This window comes from Hippocampus bargibanti, linkage group LG04 (genome assembly GCF_051943395.1).
Source record: "Hippocampus bargibanti isolate YZ-2025 linkage group LG04, ASM5194339v1, whole genome shotgun sequence".
NCBI classification, from domain to species: Eukaryota; Metazoa; Chordata; class Actinopteri; order Syngnathiformes; family Syngnathidae; genus Hippocampus; species Hippocampus bargibanti.
In genome coordinates, this window is record NC_142737.1 from 22666226 (window position 1) to 22687500 (window position 21275).

A 21275-nucleotide genomic window follows, 5' to 3' on the forward strand; every position below is an offset into this window, starting at 1 on the left:
AGGCAACTTCCTTGTTTTGTTGGCAAATACCGCTACATTCTTATCTGCACCTTACTTGGATGTTCCACATAGCTAACATTTCACTCACGTTATACAATCATCATGCATTGCCCAATAATGTGTAATACAAATGACCGTTGTTGTTATAAATTCACACATGCATACACATGCACACACACACACACACACACGCATGCACGAACTCACACTCACACACCTTTTTTTCTTCTTCTGTAGAACATGGTCATGTTCTAACATTTTGGAAAACAGTATGCTTGTTTGAATGAAGGCTTGCCATGATTAGTTAAAGGGCAGCTGGAATGAAACTTTGTAATACGTTGAGTTGGCACGAAAGTGCAGTGGATGGGCCATTTTTCTCAACCTTCATTTAGCCATGGCATATCTTTCACATGACGAAAAAAATACTACGACCAAAACACTTCACCAAAAATACACTTCAACATTCAAATCATTCATAGGAGACTTTATTAAGTTGATAAGCATTTACAACCGTCCAGAAAGTTCATTTTTGAGATTCAAATAGTATGTTTTTATTCCTCAATACAGCATTGTGAGCTATGTGGACTCATGGAGACAATTTGGTCAATGAGCCGGTGAGCTGGTATTGATTTCTTTAAATTCGAACATATCGCGGGAATAGGCTACAGCAAGCTCGCTTTATGTTAACTGTCACCTGCCAGCACAACACCATTTGTCTTGAGTTGTAAAAAAAGAGACAAATCTTACAATTTACCCACGATACACACATATTCAAAAGTATGGCAAAACTATTAGCCATTTTCAAAAATACTTGTACTCATTAGGGTTGTGAGGGAGCTGGAGCTATTCCAGCTGACTGAGTAAGACACTTTGACATTTATGCATATGGTCCATTTGTGTTTGATGCATGTTTTCGGAATGCGGGGAGGAAGCCAGTTTCCACACATCAAAACCACAAGAGCATGAGAAGGGATCAGGAAGGCTTGTGTCAAATTGTAAATGCAGAACCTCTCAACTTTATGGCCAAATTGCTCACCAATACAGCACTGTGCTTCTCAGTTGGGTTTTAATTTACCTGAAGTATTAAAGACATGGAATTACATGACTTTTCTTCCCGTTCTGTCATCTTTATTTTCATTTATTTGTATTTTTTTTGTCTCATTCACTGCCAGACGTGCAAAAATGTGTCCACTCTCGTGCTAGTGTTTTTGTCATTTTCACTCAAATTGCAGGACCCACAGAGTATTAAGTTTTAGGACTACATAAACATTTAATACAGCATCATAAACCTGAAGCTCTCTTCTTTCCTCAGAAAAAAAGAGTTAATTTTGAAATTATATGGGTCTGCAGCCAGCTGAGCTTGAAATGGGGGCGGCTTTACAAAAGGCAATGCAATACATACATACTAATTGATATAGTGCTTTAACAACAGCTGGATCTGTAACAAAGCGCTAACATGCTAACATGGACAAAAGGCAAACGTTGCTCTCTCGGGAAGGGAAAAATATCGTCAGAGGTCTGATCAGCCCTTTATTGGCACCCAGGCATGGATGTCTTCAGAAAACCTCTCCACATGCTTGTATTCTTTCTTCACTTTGTGTATAAATAATTGCTTTGCATGTAGTGTCATGTCAGTGATGTGCGAAGCTTGCTAGATGCCATTCAGTTTCCCGCGTCAAAGTAATTTGTCGATGCGGTGCAGGAGTTAAAACACTGTTTTTCAATTTGAGGACGCCTCTATCAATAGCGGATCAACAAGAAAAATTGCCAATAGTTTTGCCGACGGATTGTTATTGAAATTTTACATCGAGCAGTGGACGCCCTGGCAACCGCCCCATGAAGCTATCCCTGTCCCGTTCCCCTCCTTTATGCATGCTCCACGCACATGTTTTTGTATACAAGTATGCATCATACATGGTGAGGCCCAAGACGCAGGACCGAGAAAGTTTTGCGATGCTTGCGCAGCAGCATGCGGATCTTGTCGTCATCAGAGTCCGGGTCCAGAGGCTTGTTGTACTCCTCGTCCTCCACCTCATTATCTGAGGCCTCGCCGGACTGCCCCGCGTGGGCCTGCGTGGAGCTTGGCTCCGACGCGCTCTTCTTCCTCCACTTGGTGCGGCGATTTTGGAACCAAACCTAGAGAGAAAATGAGAAGTTTCAATCACAATCACCTGCATAAGTTGGAACCGTTTTGTCATACGTTGTCGATCGTACGCATTTCCGCAACACCACACCCAGCTCAACTAGTTTATTTGAGTGTTTACTGAAATCACTTATTTGAGTACAATTTTCCAGATCAAAATCAAATGAATTAGATCAGATAAAAAGATCACCTTCACTTGAGATTCAGTCATGCCAAGAGAATAAGCCAGCCTTGCCCGCTCTGGCCCTGCCAAATACTTTGTCTGCTCAAAGGTCTTCTCCAGGGCAAAGATCTGATGCCCACTGAAGGTTGGCCTGGTGTGCTTCTTCCGACCCGACATTTCCCCCAGGAGAACACCTGAAAACACCCCAAACTCTAACTATTACCATTCATGTTCCCACTATACAGTACAAAGCTTTTCATTTCATTTAAATCATCTGTGAGTGAGTTGAGGGCAAAGGTTATGTCCAATACATTCCCCCCACCCCCCACAAAACCTACATAGAAATCAAAATCGACTTAACTTCAGTAAGATTGTATTGTCCAACTTTTACATCTCCATATACTGCACGGCTCATAATATTTCTGGTCAACCAACAGTTGCATATTTTTAAACCAGAGATGCAATTGAACTTTTTTCTTTTTTTGGGGTGCAGATTCCAAGTCGCCCGTCTATTTTTGTTTCTCTAACACAACAAGTTCGCAGGTCATTGTGACCTGTTCTGATGTTTCAACATCAAAAAATATCACACAACACATTTTTGATATTAACAGCAAAAAAAAGGCAAGTAGACAGTTAAATTATTTTTCTTCCCTCGATTTTCTAAATGAGTCAATAATATTCAATATGAGCCCAACAAAACATAACAGCAGTGATAATAATATAAAATGCAATGTATTCGTGATTGAAAATCAGCGTGTATTTTTTTTTTTTTAATCAGGAACGTGATAGCTATTAATTACAACAAATGGTAAAATCTGTATTGCACAACCTTTTATACAGGTGAAACAAAAAAAAATCTGAAAATAGCTACAAACGTTTGTGCTAGGAAAAAAAAGAACATTTTAAATCAGCATCTAAAATGGATTTAAGGACCCAAATCCATTTCAGATTACAAATTGCTCTCTATGGAGGTATTTTTTTCCGGGCACGTTTTGTTTCTTCGACTTATTTTGGATCCCAGGTCAACTTGAGCCACTGTGCAGCTGTTTGCAAATCAATCACAAGGTGCACTTATGGAGTTTTCACTGAATCTAAATCAAATATTTGGAATAGATATACAGTAAAGTCTCGTTATATCGATATCGGATATATCGATAGTCCCGGTTATATCGATACTATTTCTATGCACGCACGGAGAAAATTACATGCAAACAGGGTCGGATATATCGATAGTCCCGGTTATATCGATATTTTTTCCGACTCCCTTGAATATCGATATAACGAGACTTTACTGTATTTGATAGATAATATGTGACAAAAAACACATTGATCAGAATGGATCATTTTTGAAACAATTTGTACCGTATCGTAATAGTTGTGAGAGGCACAGAGAGAAATAAGGATCGTGATGATTATGATTACATGTGTGCAATCATACTGGAATATTTTTTTTTCTCTGCCTCCTAATATATTTCTTTTAAACAGGCACATTTTTGTCTCAAAGCATTTTACATGCTTCAAGCATTTATTTAAATGTAAAATATTTCTCAGGTGTCATAATTTGAGATTATATTGAGTAAATTTAGCCCATAATATGAAGTCTGTGATTCTAGAAAATCAATCAACACACGGCATAAGACATTGTTAATTTTTTGGGTGGGTCAAATTTTCCTTACAATTCGCAGACCATTTTGCTGACAGTGAATTATATGATCAATTTCATGCCTTTTTGCGATTGCAATGTGCTCCTGAATGTGGTTTACGGACTCACTGTTGGCACAGTCCTGCTTGTCTCCACTCCAGTCGCAGCCGCTCTCGGCCCAGTAGCTCAAGCCGCGACCTTTCATGGGACACTCGGCGCCGGTCTTGGCCAAACCGGTCAAGGTAGAGCTGTAGTCTCGGCCGTAATACATGGACGTGCTGGAGACGGGCGGGCCGAAACCCCCCGCGGTGGAGTAGCCGGAGAGTAGGCTGTTGCTGGTGCCCGCGGAGCCCAACCCCACCACGGAGCGGCTCAGAATGTCACTGATGCCATGCGGGGTCCCCGGTGGCAACTGGCTGCTGAGGCCCGTGTTGAGCTTGTAGAAAGAATTTGGTACAGAGTACTGACAAACTGGGGCCTTGATCTCGCCGGTAAACTGGTTCAGGCCGTTGTTGAACAGGAAAGAGCTTTGGACGTTTGGATCCATGGGATTGCTTGATCTCAGTTAACTCTGGTAAGATCCGGTCAGGATCTCCTTGACCACCTATGGCATAAATAAGCAAATTTTAGTGTAATGCACTCCTACGAGGTCCAAATGCTGACCGGTGAGATCAACGGTTGACCCTCACCTCTCGGCAAACATAGTGAGTCAGGCCGTAGGTCCACACGCAAAGAGATGCAGCCCCCAATTGATGCTGCTCCCCTTCCATACTATCATAAACCGCATCTGGACAAGCACATTGATAACGACAGACCACATTCTGATGCGCCGTGGGATTGGTTATCACCTTTGGGCTTCGCCATTGGTTGGCTGGCGAGAGGAGGGCCTGCAAATGGACGGCTGCAGATTAATGATGTTTTGAACAGGTAGAGTGGGATCAAGTAGATTTTTCTTGATGTCCTGACGTGCTTGACTAAGAGTGACACAGTGTGTGGAGGGAATGTAGGGTACTATTCTAGCCTTGTTTTGCCTCCCGGTAAATGTATTTTACATCGGGCTGTTTTTGGATGACTCTAATGTGCATTTCTCTGCAGCATAAACACCCAGTACAGAATATCCTTCTGTACCGTTGCATGGAGGCAGGCTATTATACATTTCTTGTTGCTCTCGTCTGTTTCAGATGTGAACAAATGTGACAAACCGACAACTTGTGTGACATATAGTCTTTTTGCTGGAGTTTTTTAGCTAATGTGGTTTCACAGAAGAGCCCTGGGAGAGCTGTCTAGTTTGCCTACCTTGACTCAATGATATTTGGAAAACAATACACTCTAACATCTTCAAAGTTTAATGGGAGATGTTTTACAGGAAAGTCACGTGTATTCAATACAATGCACAGGTAGTGGATGGCATAGTGGATGGAACACAACAATCTCCCTCTCTCTCTCTCTCTCTCTCTCTCTCTCTCTCTCTCTCTCTCTCTCTCTCTCTCTCTCTCTCTCTCTCTCTCTCTCTCTCTCTCTCTCTCTCTCTCTCTTTCTCTCTCTGACCACAAGCCAATTGGCAGACTAATTAAATTAACTTATGTTATGGGACTGAACTGAGATCTTGTGAATCTCGATCCAACCAACAATGTTTTTGTGATTTGTTTTCCAGGGCTTGTTTTAATGACATCCAAATTTTAGGACCCTTACGCTGCAAGCATTTGAACTTCCATTGAAAAGTTAAGGAACATCTAGTATTAAAGGACAACCGACGTCTCCGGACAAGTTGTGTTCATAATTTGTAAAATGGCTTCAAATGACTTCTACGGAGCGTATTTTAAAAAGATTCCACCGCATATAGTTATATTTTAAGTTTTAAGATTCGCGGTGAATATTCAGGAAATCTTGTTTTTGAGTTGGTGACGAGTCCGTACGTGACGTCAGTAAAGGAACGCCCCCTAACCGAAAAAAAAAGACACACTGTAGCAGTCCTTCCATCACGTCAATGTATTTCCCTGTATTGTTTGGTCTGAAAACCTTGTGTTGCACCCAAAAGCCGCCAGAAGAGGGTGTCCAAGCTCCATATAAGGAATTTATCAGCCTGTGGAAACGGAGGTGGCAACAGGAGGTCGCCATTTTGTGCCTCTTTTCTGGTGATCGTTTCTCCCCAATGTTGCCTCAAAATGGCATGGAATAAATTATTTAATCGATTGCAAACATGTATGCTTTCCTCTTCAGAACTATTTGAATCATATTCATAACTGGAGGTGTAACAAGAAAGCATATTCTCCGCATCTGAAGCGATTGTTTTGATTCTCAAGCAATGTAAGACGTCTTGGCGTGACGTCACAAATTGGGGGCGGGACTTTCTGAAAATGCCCAATTCGCAGCTCAATTTTTTGCAGATTTTGGACACTTTAAGTCATTTTTATTGGTGTTTTGCATTTGAATAAAAATATCATACTGTGTGTTTTGGGTATTTTAGATGCTATCAAATGTTTTTCTGACAAAAAAGTGACGTCGGTTGTCCTTTAAAGCAAGGTTCATTTTCCAACATGGCGTTGTTGTCGGAAAGTGGTCCTTCAGACAGATCATGACACATAAACTCGGTCAATATATTCTGAATTGTTTACCTGCCAAACGCCTCAAAATAATCATCTCAATGATTCAATTCCACTCCTACAGTTTTGTTGTTATGACATGATTTGTTGATCAATGCAATGCAGAGCAATGTCAAATAATCAGATTGAACAAGAGTCTTAGATTTATTACAATACATTTTTGTCCATGTTTATATCAATTTTATGTTTCTTTATTTGCCCTTGTGTTACATTGTATACACTGCATAGGTATGGAATACCCATTTCTTGGATAGTCGATTGGATTTTTCTTTCTCTTTTCAATTTTTTTATTGTACTATTTTTACCATTGGTGGTATTGCTTGTTTCTTTTAACCCATACAAGATCTACAAAAAAAGAGGTTTCCACAATAGATGATTGTGTAAACATTGCGTAGATCATACTTTGAAACCAAATCCTGCAAGAAACAAATGAAGCTTGTTTGAAACATACAATTGGCGATAAAGGCGAGTGTGATTCTTTTTTTCAATAAGCTTATTCGTTTTCCTTATTGGATATGGAACAGCATTTCCTTATGACGTGTAAGATAAAAAAGACACGCAATTGTTGATCTCTTTATCTTTGTGTATTGTTGTTAAATATTATTACTCGAAAAAAAACTGCAGACACAAATTGTGAATAGTGTTTTTATTTAAAAAGACTCGTGCACTGCTTTGCAGAATCCATCCGTTTACCCGAAATGGTCATGTGACCACAGTCATGCAATCGCTCCAGTGAAATCGAATCCTTCAGACGTGTGTAATTTTCCGACTGAAAAAAAATCGTTTTCTTTCACGCTTCTTTCCTGTGACTGAAGTCAGATGCCAGCCAATCAAAATGAAGAGGCGGGCTCTGCAGCAAAGGTTTCATTTTCGAATCGATGACATTTTACGCCACGTGACCGACGACAGATTCAAACAGTTTGTGCCCCATGGGTTTTCCCCTTTCTAATTATTCACGTCATCAAAGTAATTTTCTACGCACAAACAACAACGTGTAACAGTATAGTTTGAGATTTAACCTGGGTCTGTTTGCGAAGACATGTATATACACACACATGTCCATGGTAAAATTCCCGAAAGTTTCTACTTCTTGTAGTCCCACCCCTTTCTGAGGGGAACGTTTTTATCTCAAATCACACGTTCCGAATGTCACTTGGATACCATCATCTTTATGAAGTCAGGTGAAATCGGCTTGTTTCTTCAAGCTTCTTCACCCAGACGACAATCACATGATGGCAAGGAAGGCGACTGGTGAGATGATTAATTTACATTTACCTGCATATGTTGAATGAATATTTTGTAAATATAATTTACTAAATACGCATTTAGATTTTTGCTCCTGTACTACTCAGTATAGTGCAGTACAGTACCAACAAGAACAATATTTTTGAAGTAATACATGGTTGACAATGTCAAAAACAAGCATGATATATTTGTGTTGAACTGAGCCCCGAAAGTGGCATGCAAAAAAATGTGTGTGTGTGTGTGTGTGTATATATATATATATATATATATATATATATATATATATATATATATATATATATATATATATATATATCCCATGGGTGGTGTCTGTCCCCCATTTTTTTTAAGCCCGGTTTTGCGCAGTATCCGTGCTGTTCCCAGCACTGCACTTTTCTGGACCGAGATATCCGATGTTGTTCCCAGCATTTGTTGCAATCACTCGTCGAGTTTGGGGGTCACTGCCCCGAGTGCTCCGACCACCACAGGCACGACTGTCACCTTTACCTTCCAGGCTCTCTCCAGCTCATTTCTGAGCCCTTGATATTTCTTGATTTTCTCATGTTCCTTCTTTCTGATGTTTCCATCACTTGGGACCGCTACATCCACAACAGGGGCTTTCCTCTGCCCTTCATCTATGACCACGATATCTGGTTGGTTGGCCATTACCATCTTGTCAGTCTTTATCCGGAAGTCCCACAGGATCTTTGCTCGGTCATTTACTTTTCACACCTTGGGAGGTGTTTCCCATCTTGACCTTGGGGTTTCCAGTCCATACTCCGCACAGATGTTTCGGTAGACTATGCCAACCACCTGGTTTTTTATATATATATATACAGTAAAGTCTCATTATATTGATATTCTCGGGAGTCGGAAAAAATATCGATATAACCGGACTATCGATATATCCGATCCTGCGGCATGTAAATTTTCTCCTTGCGTTCATAGAAATAGTATCGTAATAAGCAGTACTATCGATATAGCCGATATAGTAAAGTCTCGTTATATCGATATCGTTATAGCAATATCGTTATATCGATATCGATATAACGAGACTTTACTATATCGGTTATATCGATAGTACTGCTTATTACTATACTATTTCTATGAACGCAAGGAGAAAATTTACATGTCACAGGATCGGATATATCGGACGGTTGGAGGCTAAGATCAAGGCGGCTCGGAAAGATGTGAGTCAATTGACGGAGACCCAGAGAGGTATGAATAAAAGGCCAATACCCAAGAGGTACATGCAGATAACCATACCTGAAACACTCGAAACTGCCAAACAAAGGCTCCAGGCCTTGTCCAGTCGCCTAAGGAGATACACGAAAGAGAATGAGGCCAGAAGAATAAACAGGCTGTTCGAACAGCAGAGCAGACCCTCCAAGGTTGGAAACTGAAAGATACTGGACAGGGAGAAGGAGGTCGCACATAACAGCAGTGCACAATGGCTGGTGACTCTGAAAGAGGAGCATAGCAACCTCCCTGAAGAGAACCCAGTTACCATCACAGCAGCAAGAAAGAGTCTCAGGTATGAAAAACTGGACGGCACCAGGCCCGGATATGGTCCACACCTACTGGCTAAAGAAACTCACAGCACTCCACGACCGCTTAGCAGCACAAATGAACCAGTTGCTGATGTATGGGACTCACCCGAGGATGGCTAACCGAAGGGCGAACAATCCTGATCATGAAGGATTCCACAAAGGGTGCAGTTCCTTCCAACTATCAGCCAATAAACTGTCTCTCCACAACATGGAAGCTCATGTCAGGCATCATTGCGGCTAAGAGAAGTGGACATATGGATCAATGGATCAATCTTCACAGCCCCGCTTTGTTCAGTGGAAGGTCGGTGCTGTTGAACAGTCTGCGGCTGGATGAATACATGGCTTAAGGAGCTCGCGATAAGAAGGAAGGAGTGTCAGCGCAGAGCGCCGATGCGTCCATGCAACTGTCGCGGGATGGAATTGAAGCTGATTTATGGGGGACAGGAGATGTGAGACGATCTCTTTTCGTCAATGGATGCTACAGCTGCGTGTTTGCTTTCAACATTTAGCTTGTAGTCGACGTGCACGTTCCACCATGATGTCCCTGATCCACTGGTGAAGAGACACTTTGATCCTCTCTTTCATCTGGAAGTGCTTTATGTAACAAAGAGGGCACAGAAAGTGCTTAAGAATGAATGTCTCTCTGTCTTTGTGTTGTCATGTTATTTGTTATTTAGTTTTTTTTGTTCTTTTGACTTCAAGACTGCGCCGCGAGAGTGGCTGCCTTTCCAGCAGCTCCTATGTTTTGCTTTTCTACTTTCATTTCTTTCATAACTTTGCTGCTGTGAAATGTAAATTTCTCCACTGCGAGACTAATAAAGGCAAATCCAATCCAATCCAATCCAATGCATGGGCAAAGCACAGAAAGGCATTGGTAGGATTACTACAGGTGCCAAACATCAGCTGCTGGTTGACAGAACAGTCGCACAAGACTGCAGGTCCCGACATACCAACCTGTGCACAGCCTGGATTGATTACAAGAAAGCAATGACTCAATGCCACACACATGGATCAATGAATGCTTGGAGTTGTATAAGGTCAACAGGACCCTGAGAGCCTTCGTTGCAAACCCGATGAGGATGTGGAAAACCACACTTGAAGCCAATGGCAAGCTACTAACGCAAGTGTCCATCAAATGTGGCATGTACCAAGGTGATGCACTCTCCCCACTGCTGTTCTGCATAGGACTGAACCCCCTCAGCCAAATAATCGCCAAGACAGGCTATGGATACCGCCTCAGAAATGGAGCTCCAATCAGTCACCTCCTCTACATTGATGACATAAAGCTGTATGCGAAGAGCAACATAGACTCCCTGATCCACACAACCAGGATCTACAGCAGTGACATCGGGATGTCATTCGGGATAGAGAAATGTAGTCGGATGGTGACTAAGAGGGGCAAGGTAGTCCACACTGAAGGGGTCTCACTCCCTGAAGGAACAATAGCAGACATTGAAAACAGCTACAAGTCCCTCGGTATACCACAGGCCAATAGCAACCTCGAACTAGCAACAAGGAAAGCGGCTATGACCAAATACCTCCAGCGGGTGAGGCAAGTCCTAAGAAGCCAGCTCAATGGCAAGAACAAGACCAGGGCAATAATCAGCTATGCCCTGCCAGTGATCAGATACTCTGCAGGAATAATAAGGTGGCCTAAGGAAGAGATTCAGACCACGGATGTTAAGTCCCGAAAACTCCTCACCATGCATGAAGGGTTCCATCCCAAGTCCAGCACCCCGAGACTGTACACAAGCCGTAAGGAAGGATGCCGGGGACTAGTGAGTGTGAGAGCCACTGTCCAGGATGAAACATCCAAGCTCAATGAATACATCAAAGAGAATGCTCAAACGGATGATGTACTCAGAGAATGTCTCAGACAATGGGGAACAGAGGATGAGGTGCTGAAGAGGGACAACCATGGGAGGAAAAGCCTCTACACGGGATGTACCACCGAACCATAACTGAAGTGGCTGATCTCATGAAGTCCTGTCACTGGCTAGAGAGGGGTGGCCTAAAGGACAGCACAGAGGCACTCATCCTGGCTGCTCAAGAGCAGGCCCTGAACACCAGAGCCATAGAGGCAGGGATATACCACACCAGACAAGACCCAAGGTGTAGGTTGTGCAAAGAGGCACCCGAGACAATCCAACACATAACTGCAGGGTGTAAGATGCTGGCAGGGAAAGCCTACATGGAGCGCCATAACCAGGCGGCTGGCATAGTCTACCGAAACATCTGTGCGGAGTATGGACTGGTAACCCCAAGGTCAAAATGGGAAACACCTCCCAAGGTAGTAGAGAATGACCGAGCAAAGATCCTGTGGAACTTCCAGATACAGACTGACAAGATGGTAATGGCCAACCAACCAGATATCGTGGTCATAGATAAAGGGCAAAGGAAGTTGTCGTGGATGTCGCAGTCCCGAGTGATGGAAACATCAGAATGAAGGAACATGAGAAACTCAGGAAATACCAAGGGCTCAGAGAGGAACTGGAGGGAGCCTGGTGACAGTCGTCTCAGGTGGTCGGAGCACTCGGGGCAGTGACCCCCAAACTTGACGAATGGTTGCAACAGATCCCGGGAACAACATCGGATATCTCGGTCCAGAAAAGCGCAGTGCTGGGAACAGCACGGATACTGCGCAGAACCCTCAAGCTTCCTGACCTCTGGTAGAGGACCCGACCTTAAAAAAAAATGGGGGATAGACACCACCCATGGGGGGTGAGACGGGGATTTTGATATATACATGTGTGTGTGTGTTTAAAATGACTTGGATTTCATAAGAGATAATTTTTTTCACTTTGTTTTGTTATTGACAAACGCTCTTTATGAAAAGCCTTTTTTAAATAAACCTTGGTTGCATCATACATCTTGGACAATTTTATGTTTCAGATGATAGGTCAAGGAATTCAAAAACCTGTAATTTCATTTGCCTCAATCCAATCATGTTCCATCACCGTGCCATTGGTACCAGCATCCACCTGAGCAAGGGGTGTCAGCATGCTAAGAGGGATAAAGAAACCTTCAAAAATGGCCTGGTCTTCAGCAACCGCCTCGTGAGGGTTAACGAGCGGATTCGTTTGCGAATCGAGGATGTCACTGACCGTTGGAACGGAGCCATGCGAGTGGGTTTCACCAACGTTGATCCAGACTGCCGTAACCTACCACTGCCAAAAGTGGCCATGCCTGACCTCACTTGCACCCCTGGACACTGGGCGGCTGCCCTGAGTGTCAAGTTCTGCAAGGCTGGAACAGAGCTGGAATTCTGGCGGTCATCCAAAGGCAGCTTATATGTTACAAACCAGATCTCCAATGAGTACAGGCTACTACGCAAACAAATCAACGTCAAAGGACCTCTGTGGGCCATGATTGACATTTACGGACAGACGTCCTCCATTCTCCTCTTGGGTAGGTTTCATGTTTGTCATGCAGCCTGAAGCTGAACAAACGTTTTTCTTTCGAGGGTTACACCCAGAAAAATTAAGACCAGGGAGTGAGAGATGAGAACACATTTCTTCTCTCCTATGCATTTTTGGAAATCTCTGGATACAGCTGCGTGAATAAGCCACCTTATTCATGATCACCTCTTCCATTTTGCAACAGGTTCTATGATACACAGAACATTTTTCAACAGGAAGTTACATAAGATGTTGGTAGTGGCACCTTCACCTTCTTTAGAACCAGGCTTCGAGGCAACTGATGACTCCTCCCATCTCAACCGGCTGGTGACAACAGGTATAGAAGCCCGTCTTCAAAAAAAATAAAGCAAGTGACAATTGTACCACAACTGATTTCTTGTCATGCTGCTTCCTGTCTCTTGATGACAGATGAAAGAGAAGAGATGATCTGCGTGGTGTGCATGGACAGAAAAGTCCAAAATACTCTACATTGTGGTCACCATTTTTGTTTGAAGTGTAGTTTAAAAATCTTTCATTCTTCTGGTACATGCCCCCTGTGCAGGCAGAGGATGGGCACGCCAGTGATTAATTGGGTGGCTGCCCCTTAGAGACAACCTCTTGTCACCTTCTCGTGATGTAAATTCTGTGATTTGATGTTGCATTTCTTAAACTTGAACAAAATTATTTAGATATAAACTTGTACAAAATGACTCTATAATATTGATTAATCATACAATACCTACTGGGTTATTTGTGTACGACTGTATTGTGTATTGTTTGTGTCGTCACTTGGTTTGGTTTTTGGGTGGAAGGCAGAACTTTGTTTGCACTGTTAATTCTCAGGCATGCTATGTATGTATGTTTTATGTTTGTAAGTATTTATGTATGAGTGTATATATGTAAATAAACACCTGAAATATACAATGAAGTTCTTTGTCCATATATTTCTCTTTGTGAGTTTAACAGCCGTTCCCACAAGATGACACACGGTGGGACCTCCACCGTAGCACAGAATCCATTCATGGGCACTGTTGGATGTTTGATATCGAGTTTATTCATATTTCATATTCATAAATCATTTTTCTGGTATAAAATAACAAATGGAAAGAAGTTATGAAGCCTTAAAATTATGTTTTAATGAAGACTAACATTCTTCATGGACATGCTATGGAATGGACAAAACCAATTAGGTTAGATTAGCCTTTATTCGTCTCACAGTGGAGAATTTTACATTTCACAGCATCAAAGTTATGAAAGGAAGAGGAATGGAAAGAAAGAAGTAGAAAAAAAGTAAAGAGCTGCTGCTTTGACTTTGACTTGACTTTGACTGTCAAGGCAGCCACTCTCGTGGCGACATCTTGAAGTCAAAACCACAACAAACATGACACAACACAAGTCATTCAATCAGTTGGAGACAAAAGAGGAGGGGATCAAAGCATCCTTTTCACCAGTGGATCAGGGACGACAGTGAAATATGCACGTCTGCTAATAACTAAGTTTTGAAAAAAAACAAAGCTGTAGCATCCATTGACGAAAAGAGAATGTCTCACATCTCCTGTCCCACGTAAATCCGCTACAATTACAAGCTGCGACACTTCCGCATATGCATTGGAACTCTGCGTTCTAATCGGGGGCTCCTCAAACCATACTGACCATTTTGTGTTTGGGAGCCCTTTATGTAGCATTTTCATCTTTATTATGTTCATAGAGTTGCTTGTTCTGTAGCCACAAGGGGACACAAGCCAGTGTCTTCTTGTGCCGGTCCCAAGCCCAGATAAATACAGAGGGTTGTGTGAGGAAAGGCATCTGACGTAAAAGCTTGGCCAAAACAAACATGCGAATCAAACCTCTCAAGATGGAGGACACCGATTCGCTGTGGCGACCTCTGAAGGGATAAGCCAAAAGGAAAAGAAGAAGAAGAACTAAGAGAAATGAGTCAACAATCCATCACATAAGTGTAAAAAGAAATTATTGCCTTTATAATGCAAAATGAAAGTTGCTGAAAGCCGAAAAGGGCCAACTTTGTCTTTAGGCTACTGTTTCATTGGAGGCGGGCTTAATGACATTTTATGTTCTGAAATGGAAATTTTCGCTTCATTCATTATAAACATTTTGATGACGAATCCAAAATGAAGCATTGAAACAAAAAACATGGGACTGTCCACCAAATTGGTAAATGGGAAATAATGCGCAACACTGATAATAATTGAAAACATTGGTTGCAGGTGAAGATTAATAACATGTACGCCTATTAATTTTGGGTTATATGAGAAAAATGGAAACTTCTAGAAAGACATTACTGTAAACCCTTTATTAATCAAAACATACAACAAAGTGTTTTTCCATAAAACATAAGATTATGAGATTCAAAAAACAAGTGGGCACATGAAAAAAATGGACTGAACTGTATATATATATATATATATATATATACAGTGAGACCTCAACTTACAAACTTAATTGGTTCCCAGACAAAGTGTGTAAGGCGAAACGTGTGTATCTTAAAAAAAAAATCCCATAGGAAACCATTAAAATAGGAATAATCCGTTGCCGGGTTTCCATAAAATATACTTTTCAACTAAATAAGCCTTAAAACTACACACAACCTACCTTATCCTATGTATAATAAATGTGCTATTGTATTGTAATGAAAGAAATACACTGCACTGTATAATAAAGTCACTTTATTTACATTTGTGATGGTCATTGATGGCTCCTCATTGACACCTGTTGCTTTCTGACTTGTAAGGTCTTACAAAACTGAGGCATCACATTATCATTCATCATGTTGATGATTGTCATAGCCTTTTCTAAAAGCCTCCTCATCAACTGTTGAATGGCCTGCTTCTGCTTGTCCTCTTGAAGGCAAATCAAATTCTCTGTGTTGATGACCTCATTATGGTCAGCAACAAGCTGCTCAATGTCATCTGCATTCACTTCGATTCCCGTAGGTGCTGGCAGTGATTTTATGCAACAAAAGGTGTGAGTCCGATGATTCCACGGATGCGGAATAAAACGCGACAAAAGAAGGCGGGCGGGGCGAATAAAATGGCACACTCGCCTCTGAAAATCACCTCGTGCAAAGCAAACTGTTGGATTTGCCAGCACAAGACAAGACCTTTCGTCGTAATCATGTCACTGGTGAGGTGACAATGACTCGTTGAAATGAAATGAAATTGAAGTGTCTCGAGCGGCGGCCACGCCCGAGCTGTCAACTCGCACGTGACAATTTAGCGTGACTATTGACACGCTGTTCCGGTGTGTGTGAAAACTCTAGCTCTGATTGGCTTACCATGACACATGACTCTACCCTTTAGCCAATCACAATCAGTTCTATCGCATCTTGACAGGGGGTGCGGTGCGTTCAAGTGTTTGTCCCTGCTCATTCAGTTAGACAATGCCTTCCAAACAGCCTAGAGTCATAAGAAATCGTGCGCTATTCTCGAACGTGGACGCACCCCAAGTCTTGGATGACAAATAAACAGAGCAGAGTAGACGTGTACGGCTGGTAGTGTCACGGTTTGCGAGGTGGTGATGGCGGGTGCGGATCCCACAAAGCAGGCAGGAGGGAGCAGGAGGTTGTTTGACAAATTGTATTAAAATAAAGGTCAGCAGGAACAAAATGTAAAACATCAAAATCATCTGAATGGAAAAAATACAAAGTAGCAAAAGAAGACCAAAAGTAAAAGTCCGCCAATGTTAAACAAACACATACACAATGCATGCAGCAAACAAGCTGCAAACAATGAACCGACAACGGATGGTCGTGCCGGGTGTCCTTTTAAGTGTCAGTTATTAAACTCCCAGCACCTACGAGGCTGCAGGCAGGGCTAACGTAGCTACCCGTTTGTCGCCAATCTGATCGGGACGACCAGCACCTGTGCAGGTGCAGGCGGGGCCGACAGCGCACCCCGTTGGTCGCCAACCAGATCATGACAGGTAGTTTCTTCAATTTATTCATAGTAACGCACCACATTTGAACTGAGGCTGAACACGAGCCTGTGGTGTTTATTTTCCAGTCTCATAATAGTAAAATTATCTGCAAAAAGCTCATCGGAGGCGATGGACGTGTGAATTCAGAGAGACGGGGTGTGGAAAGGAGCTCGACGTGGAGCGCTGTTCGGTCGTGTGCTTCCGCCGAAGATCACTCCGCCAGATCCGAAGGTCGTGTGCTTGATGGACCGGCTGTGGTGGGTGTGTATTATGAAAATAGTGCTTATTATAATTATATTATAATTTTCCTAAAGTTGACGTTCGTATGATGAAAAGTTCGTATAAGGCGTTCGTAAGTTGAGGTCTTACTGTATGATTTTATATATATATATATACACGCACAGTTCAGTGTGTTCAATGTGTCAAAATGAATGAAAGGTTTTGCGGTATTGGGCGGCATCTGTTGGATGTAAAGCCATACTGCAGTAGTAGAAGAACAAACAAAGGTGGTGCAGTTTCACAGCAAGACACGTGGGTCAAAATACACAGCTTTTCTCGTTTCCTTTAATACAGTTCTCAGACTAGAATTAAAATTATCAAAGCGACTTGTTCACTGTCCACATCAATGTGTCACTTGTGCACGTCCGACCCAAACCGTTGTCATTCCTATGAACAAGTTTCAAATGTTTTGCGATGCATACAAATGTGATGTGCACTTTTCATTTTTTCCCCGCCATTATCAGCTGGTTGTGTCATGTTGTTCAAGAAGGAATTTAGGTTAATTTTTCTGATACCTCGAAATATTTTGGCATCAGCTTACTATATTAGTCTCTACATGCAAAATGGTCAAACAAGTTTATGTACCAAGTGTGTTTCGATGCATTTCTTTTTGACTTTATTTTCCCATGTGAAACTTGTGTGTTTCTCATGAAGGGACGAGTCTGAAGCATTTCCTCAGTAATGAACCAGTTTTGTGACATCACTCACAGCAACTGTAAATAGTAATAAAAAAATAGTAATGGGAATAATTATGCTGTAGATGAGAATTTGTGCCTTAAACCTCAGAAACGTTGGGCGTCAGGAACTTGCTCTGTAATTTCTAAAGAGTTGCTTGTACCCCATGTTATGTAAAAAAAACAAAGTTCTGACAAATATACTAATGCCCTAAGGCAGCTGGGATAGGCTCCAGAATGAGCTTTCCCCTGATCGGTAAACAAACTAAAAATGATAGTACTGTTAAAAAACATGGTTTAATGGTTCACCGAGAGCTTTACTCTGTAGCTTTGGGCACAAATACAGATTATCCTCTTTAACAAAGTGAGCAAAACAAAGCCGTGAAGCCTTCATGTTTGGCTATATTGTAAATGTTGCCCGACCACAATAAAAGAAAACCGTGACATCTCCTGAGGCCCCGTCGAACTAGTGTGTGGGATTTTCTATGTGTGTACACTCATTATTTCCATTGAGTGAGGACTTCATCATGATAAACCTTCCTTCAATATCTATACAAAAATGTTAATACATTGCAGGTGATAACACTGTAACATGCTGATATTAGCCACCTGGTGTTTTTTGTAAGAATATCCAATTACCTTCCGGTGGTGGGAAGAAACCAATTACAAATACTTCACTACTGTATTACAACATGTCTTCTAAATTTGAGATATGGCAAAGAGTTGTCAGAACCCTTAATAAAAAAAAAAACGGGCCTATTACAGTAATAGCTCCTTCATCGTAAGATTCGCGTCCAAGACAACCACTGCAATCAGTGAAATCAGCGATAGGGAAATACTCTTGTAAAACATCCTCCACGCATGTTCTACAGCATTTATGGCATTAATTATGGCTATAAACCAATTTTCAAATCATACATATACATTCAAAACCTTGCAATACATTGAGAGAGTAAAAGGAACAATAATTAGACACAAATATAGTATTGCAGCAGTGTCCCGATCCCCGTGTTTCCATTAAAACTAACAAACTTCTCTTGCAAAATATAACAAGAAACATGCCCAAAGATGAGCATTATAACATTATCCAAGAGGTGTTCCTTTTTTACGTATGTACGCAGGGTGGGGATGATTGATGCATTCAATAATCACTGACAAATATCGTTCGGAAAAAATGCCATTCATGTTGAAATCCTCTTGTCAAATTCTAACATTACCAAACACAACAGTGTACTGACACACTGTGGCCAAACGTGGAATTAATCCAAAAAATAAATACCCAAGTGGCAGTGACGTGCGGTGAGGTTCATGGCTGGTGACGCACTGACGTCATCGATGACGTCATCGATGACGTCACCACTCGTCTCTACTTCGTATTTGAATGGTAAATGTGAAAATTCAGCGATTTTGAAAAAAATCCTAAAACGGTGAGGTTAAATGGACAAGAACTTTAAAGTACAAATCACTAAATACATCGAACTGTTTAATTTATTTTTTCATTTGATATTTCCATGACAGCTTTCCATGATGACATGTGAGGCACTGCCTCACCTGCCTCCACTGACTGCACGTCACTGCCAAGTGCAGATTGGACAAAAATAAATCAGCAAAATGACTCCAGAACACTCGGTGGAGGGATTGTTCGGCTTTTAACCAAACCGCAAGAGGTTAGTCCTGCCATGTAAATTCATTTTCAAAAGAATGAACTTGCTGTCCCCGTAACAAAAATCTGTACCGCTACATATGAACCGAGTCCATCCACACTTTTGGTCTCCTCTACTTCCTTCTTTCTTCGGCCAAAGACGTCATGCGTCACAGCGCGGTTCTTCCGCTTCACTGAGACACAACAGAAGAGACCCCAGAGAACTGTCACTGTCCTTAATGCCCTGCTGCCTGAGAAGAGCTGTGGCAGTCCCAGGTGACAATAGCCATCGCACCCAGTCCCCTATTTGACCCTGGCAGGCGCCACCGGCCCATCAGGACCGGAACAAACAGAGATAACATCATACAACCCAACCCCACTGAGCTCACAATAAAACCACCACGAGACCAAAACACTTCTGACTATACTGTACATCTTAAATGTGTACCTTCTTGATATTTATTTGCAGACGTTCCCTTTGTTCTTCAAATACAAACTTATATATATATATATATATATATATATATATATATATATATATATATATATATATATATATATATATATATATATATATATATATATATATCAAATACTGCACTGTAGAGTTAAAACAACTATTCCAATCTATTCTCTTCATTTCTTTTCTCTTCTACCCAGTACAATGACATGACCTGTCCCTCAGTTCAGAGCAAACGACCTCATCGTGTCTCGCATGAAAAGTGGTGCCACGGAGCCCGAATGGCCTGAATGGGAAGCTCTATTACTTCCAGCTGTGGATGGAAACTATTAGCGAGCGCCATCTCCCTGATGAGCTCTGAGGCATGTGCTCACACTCACACATGCAAACACAAGCCATACAGGCACACGCATACACACACACACACACACACACACACACACACACACACACACACACACACACACACACACACACACACACACACACACACACACACACTCGCGCGCGCCTACCCGCCCTCGCCTACTTTCACAGCCACGCAGGGTTCAACATAAGATAAAGACACTCTGTTGGTTGGAGACAGAGAACAAGAGAAAGAGAAAAAGCGGCAGCGGTTCCCTCCCTCTTTTTTCTTCCATTCACCTCCTTCCTTCACTCATCTGTGTTGAGGAGACCCCGGCCGGCGTGCGCTTTGCCTGTAAGTATATTGCACACATCTTGACAGCAGGCAGTTCGCCGGTTGGAGGAGGTAAAAAGAAATCATGCATCATTCATATGCTTTGTTTTTGTGCTTCTGCAGCAAAGGATGGACCCCATTATCAGTGTTTGATTTGATTGCTTTTACGCTAAACAAAGTTTACAATGACCCTGCCATAATTTGAGGTTATCACATCAATGTAGGAAGTTTCACAACACTTGATGAGAAAAATGTGACTGTCCTGATGATTATCAGCATTGCTGTGTGTGTGTGTGTGAAAGCTTCAGAGACACTGCTAAATCCCTTGTTCATTCATCTTCATGCATTTGTTAGAAATAGTTAATTATTTGTCACCAAGCCAAAGTTCCCTTGAGAATAGATGTGGGATATGTAAGTAGAACATGTTGTTAACTGCTAAAACAAATACAATCTAGTGCTTACATGTTCCCATGCTCACATTCCTTCAGTGCTGCCTCAGAGAACAAGATGTGACATAAAAAAAGATAAAAGCAGTGATTTCTAACCTGTGTGTACCTGTTCATGTGACAATTCTGCACTTGTGGACTCTAGCAAATGACATCACAAGTTTGCTCTAAAATTTATCCTGTGGTTTTTATGTCTGTGGTGGTAGCAATAGGCCCCCTTGCTACCTATTGAATAGGGTATTATGGATTCTTCTGATTAGATTACTTTTGTTTTTCTATGTCCAGGTGGACAGGTATTCACCTGCACCAATTAAAGTTGCAACTATGGCTTACTGTTGATTGTGCAGTGCAAATTAAGGAAGGTGGTTGCAAAGTGTTCACACACACACACACACACACACACACACACACACACACA

The 21275-nt window shown here is 41.8% G+C and overlaps 3 protein-coding genes across 5 annotated transcripts in view; 2 read left to right on the forward strand and 1 right to left on the reverse strand.

Moving 5' to 3' along the window:
* Window positions 1-90: 90 nt before the first annotated feature.
* nkx6-3 (NK6 homeobox 3) overlaps window positions 91-21275 on the reverse strand; it is a 22625-nt gene continuing 1440 nt past the window's right edge. The window contains exons 2-5 of one of the 2 annotated variants that reach the window (XM_088994757.1): window positions 4638-4835; window positions 4078-4552; window positions 2334-2500; window positions 91-2136 (exon numbers count right to left, since the gene is read on the reverse strand). In XM_088994757.1, coding sequence (XP_088850883.1) covers window positions 1909-2136; window positions 2334-2500; window positions 4078-4495 — 813 coding nt within the window. In that variant the 5' untranslated portion in view covers window positions 4496-4552; window positions 4638-4835 and the 3' untranslated portion in view covers window positions 91-1908. Of the gene's footprint in view, window positions 2137-2333; window positions 2501-4077; window positions 4553-4637; window positions 5328-21275 lie in introns of those variants that run through there. The other variant, XM_088994758.1, reaches the window with a different exon arrangement.
* On the forward strand, window positions 7308-13659 carry LOC148899482 (E3 ubiquitin-protein ligase NEURL3). Its single transcript, XM_088995544.1, has 4 exons — window positions 7308-7802; window positions 12239-12754; window positions 12950-13081; window positions 13174-13659. The coding sequence occupies exons 1-4, from the start codon at window positions 7781-7783 to the stop codon at window positions 13350-13352; spliced, it is 849 nt and encodes a 282-aa protein (XP_088851670.1). The 5' UTR covers window positions 7308-7780; the 3' UTR covers window positions 13353-13659.
* The window catches only part of sorbs3 (sorbin and SH3 domain containing 3), a 26673-nt gene continuing 25541 nt past the window's right edge, over window positions 20144-21275 (forward strand). For both annotated transcript variants that reach the window (XM_088994749.1, XM_088994748.1), the window contains exon 1: window positions 20144-20432. The gene's annotated coding sequence lies outside the window, so the exon portion shown is untranslated. The remainder of the gene's footprint in view (window positions 20433-21275) is intronic.

Bases quoted from the DNA above. Each gene is read 5' to 3' on its own strand.
- LOC148899482 (XM_088995544.1), top strand. From the start codon at position 7,781: ATGATGGCAAGGAAGGCGACTG. The intron at 12,755-12,949 runs GTAGGTTTCATG...ATTTTGCAACAG, and splicing joins GTCCTCCATTCTCCTCTTGG to GTTCTATGATACACAGAACA. The intron at 13,082-13,173 runs GTATAGAAGCCC...TCTTGATGACAG, and splicing joins CAACCGGCTGGTGACAACAG to ATGAAAGAGAAGAGATGATC.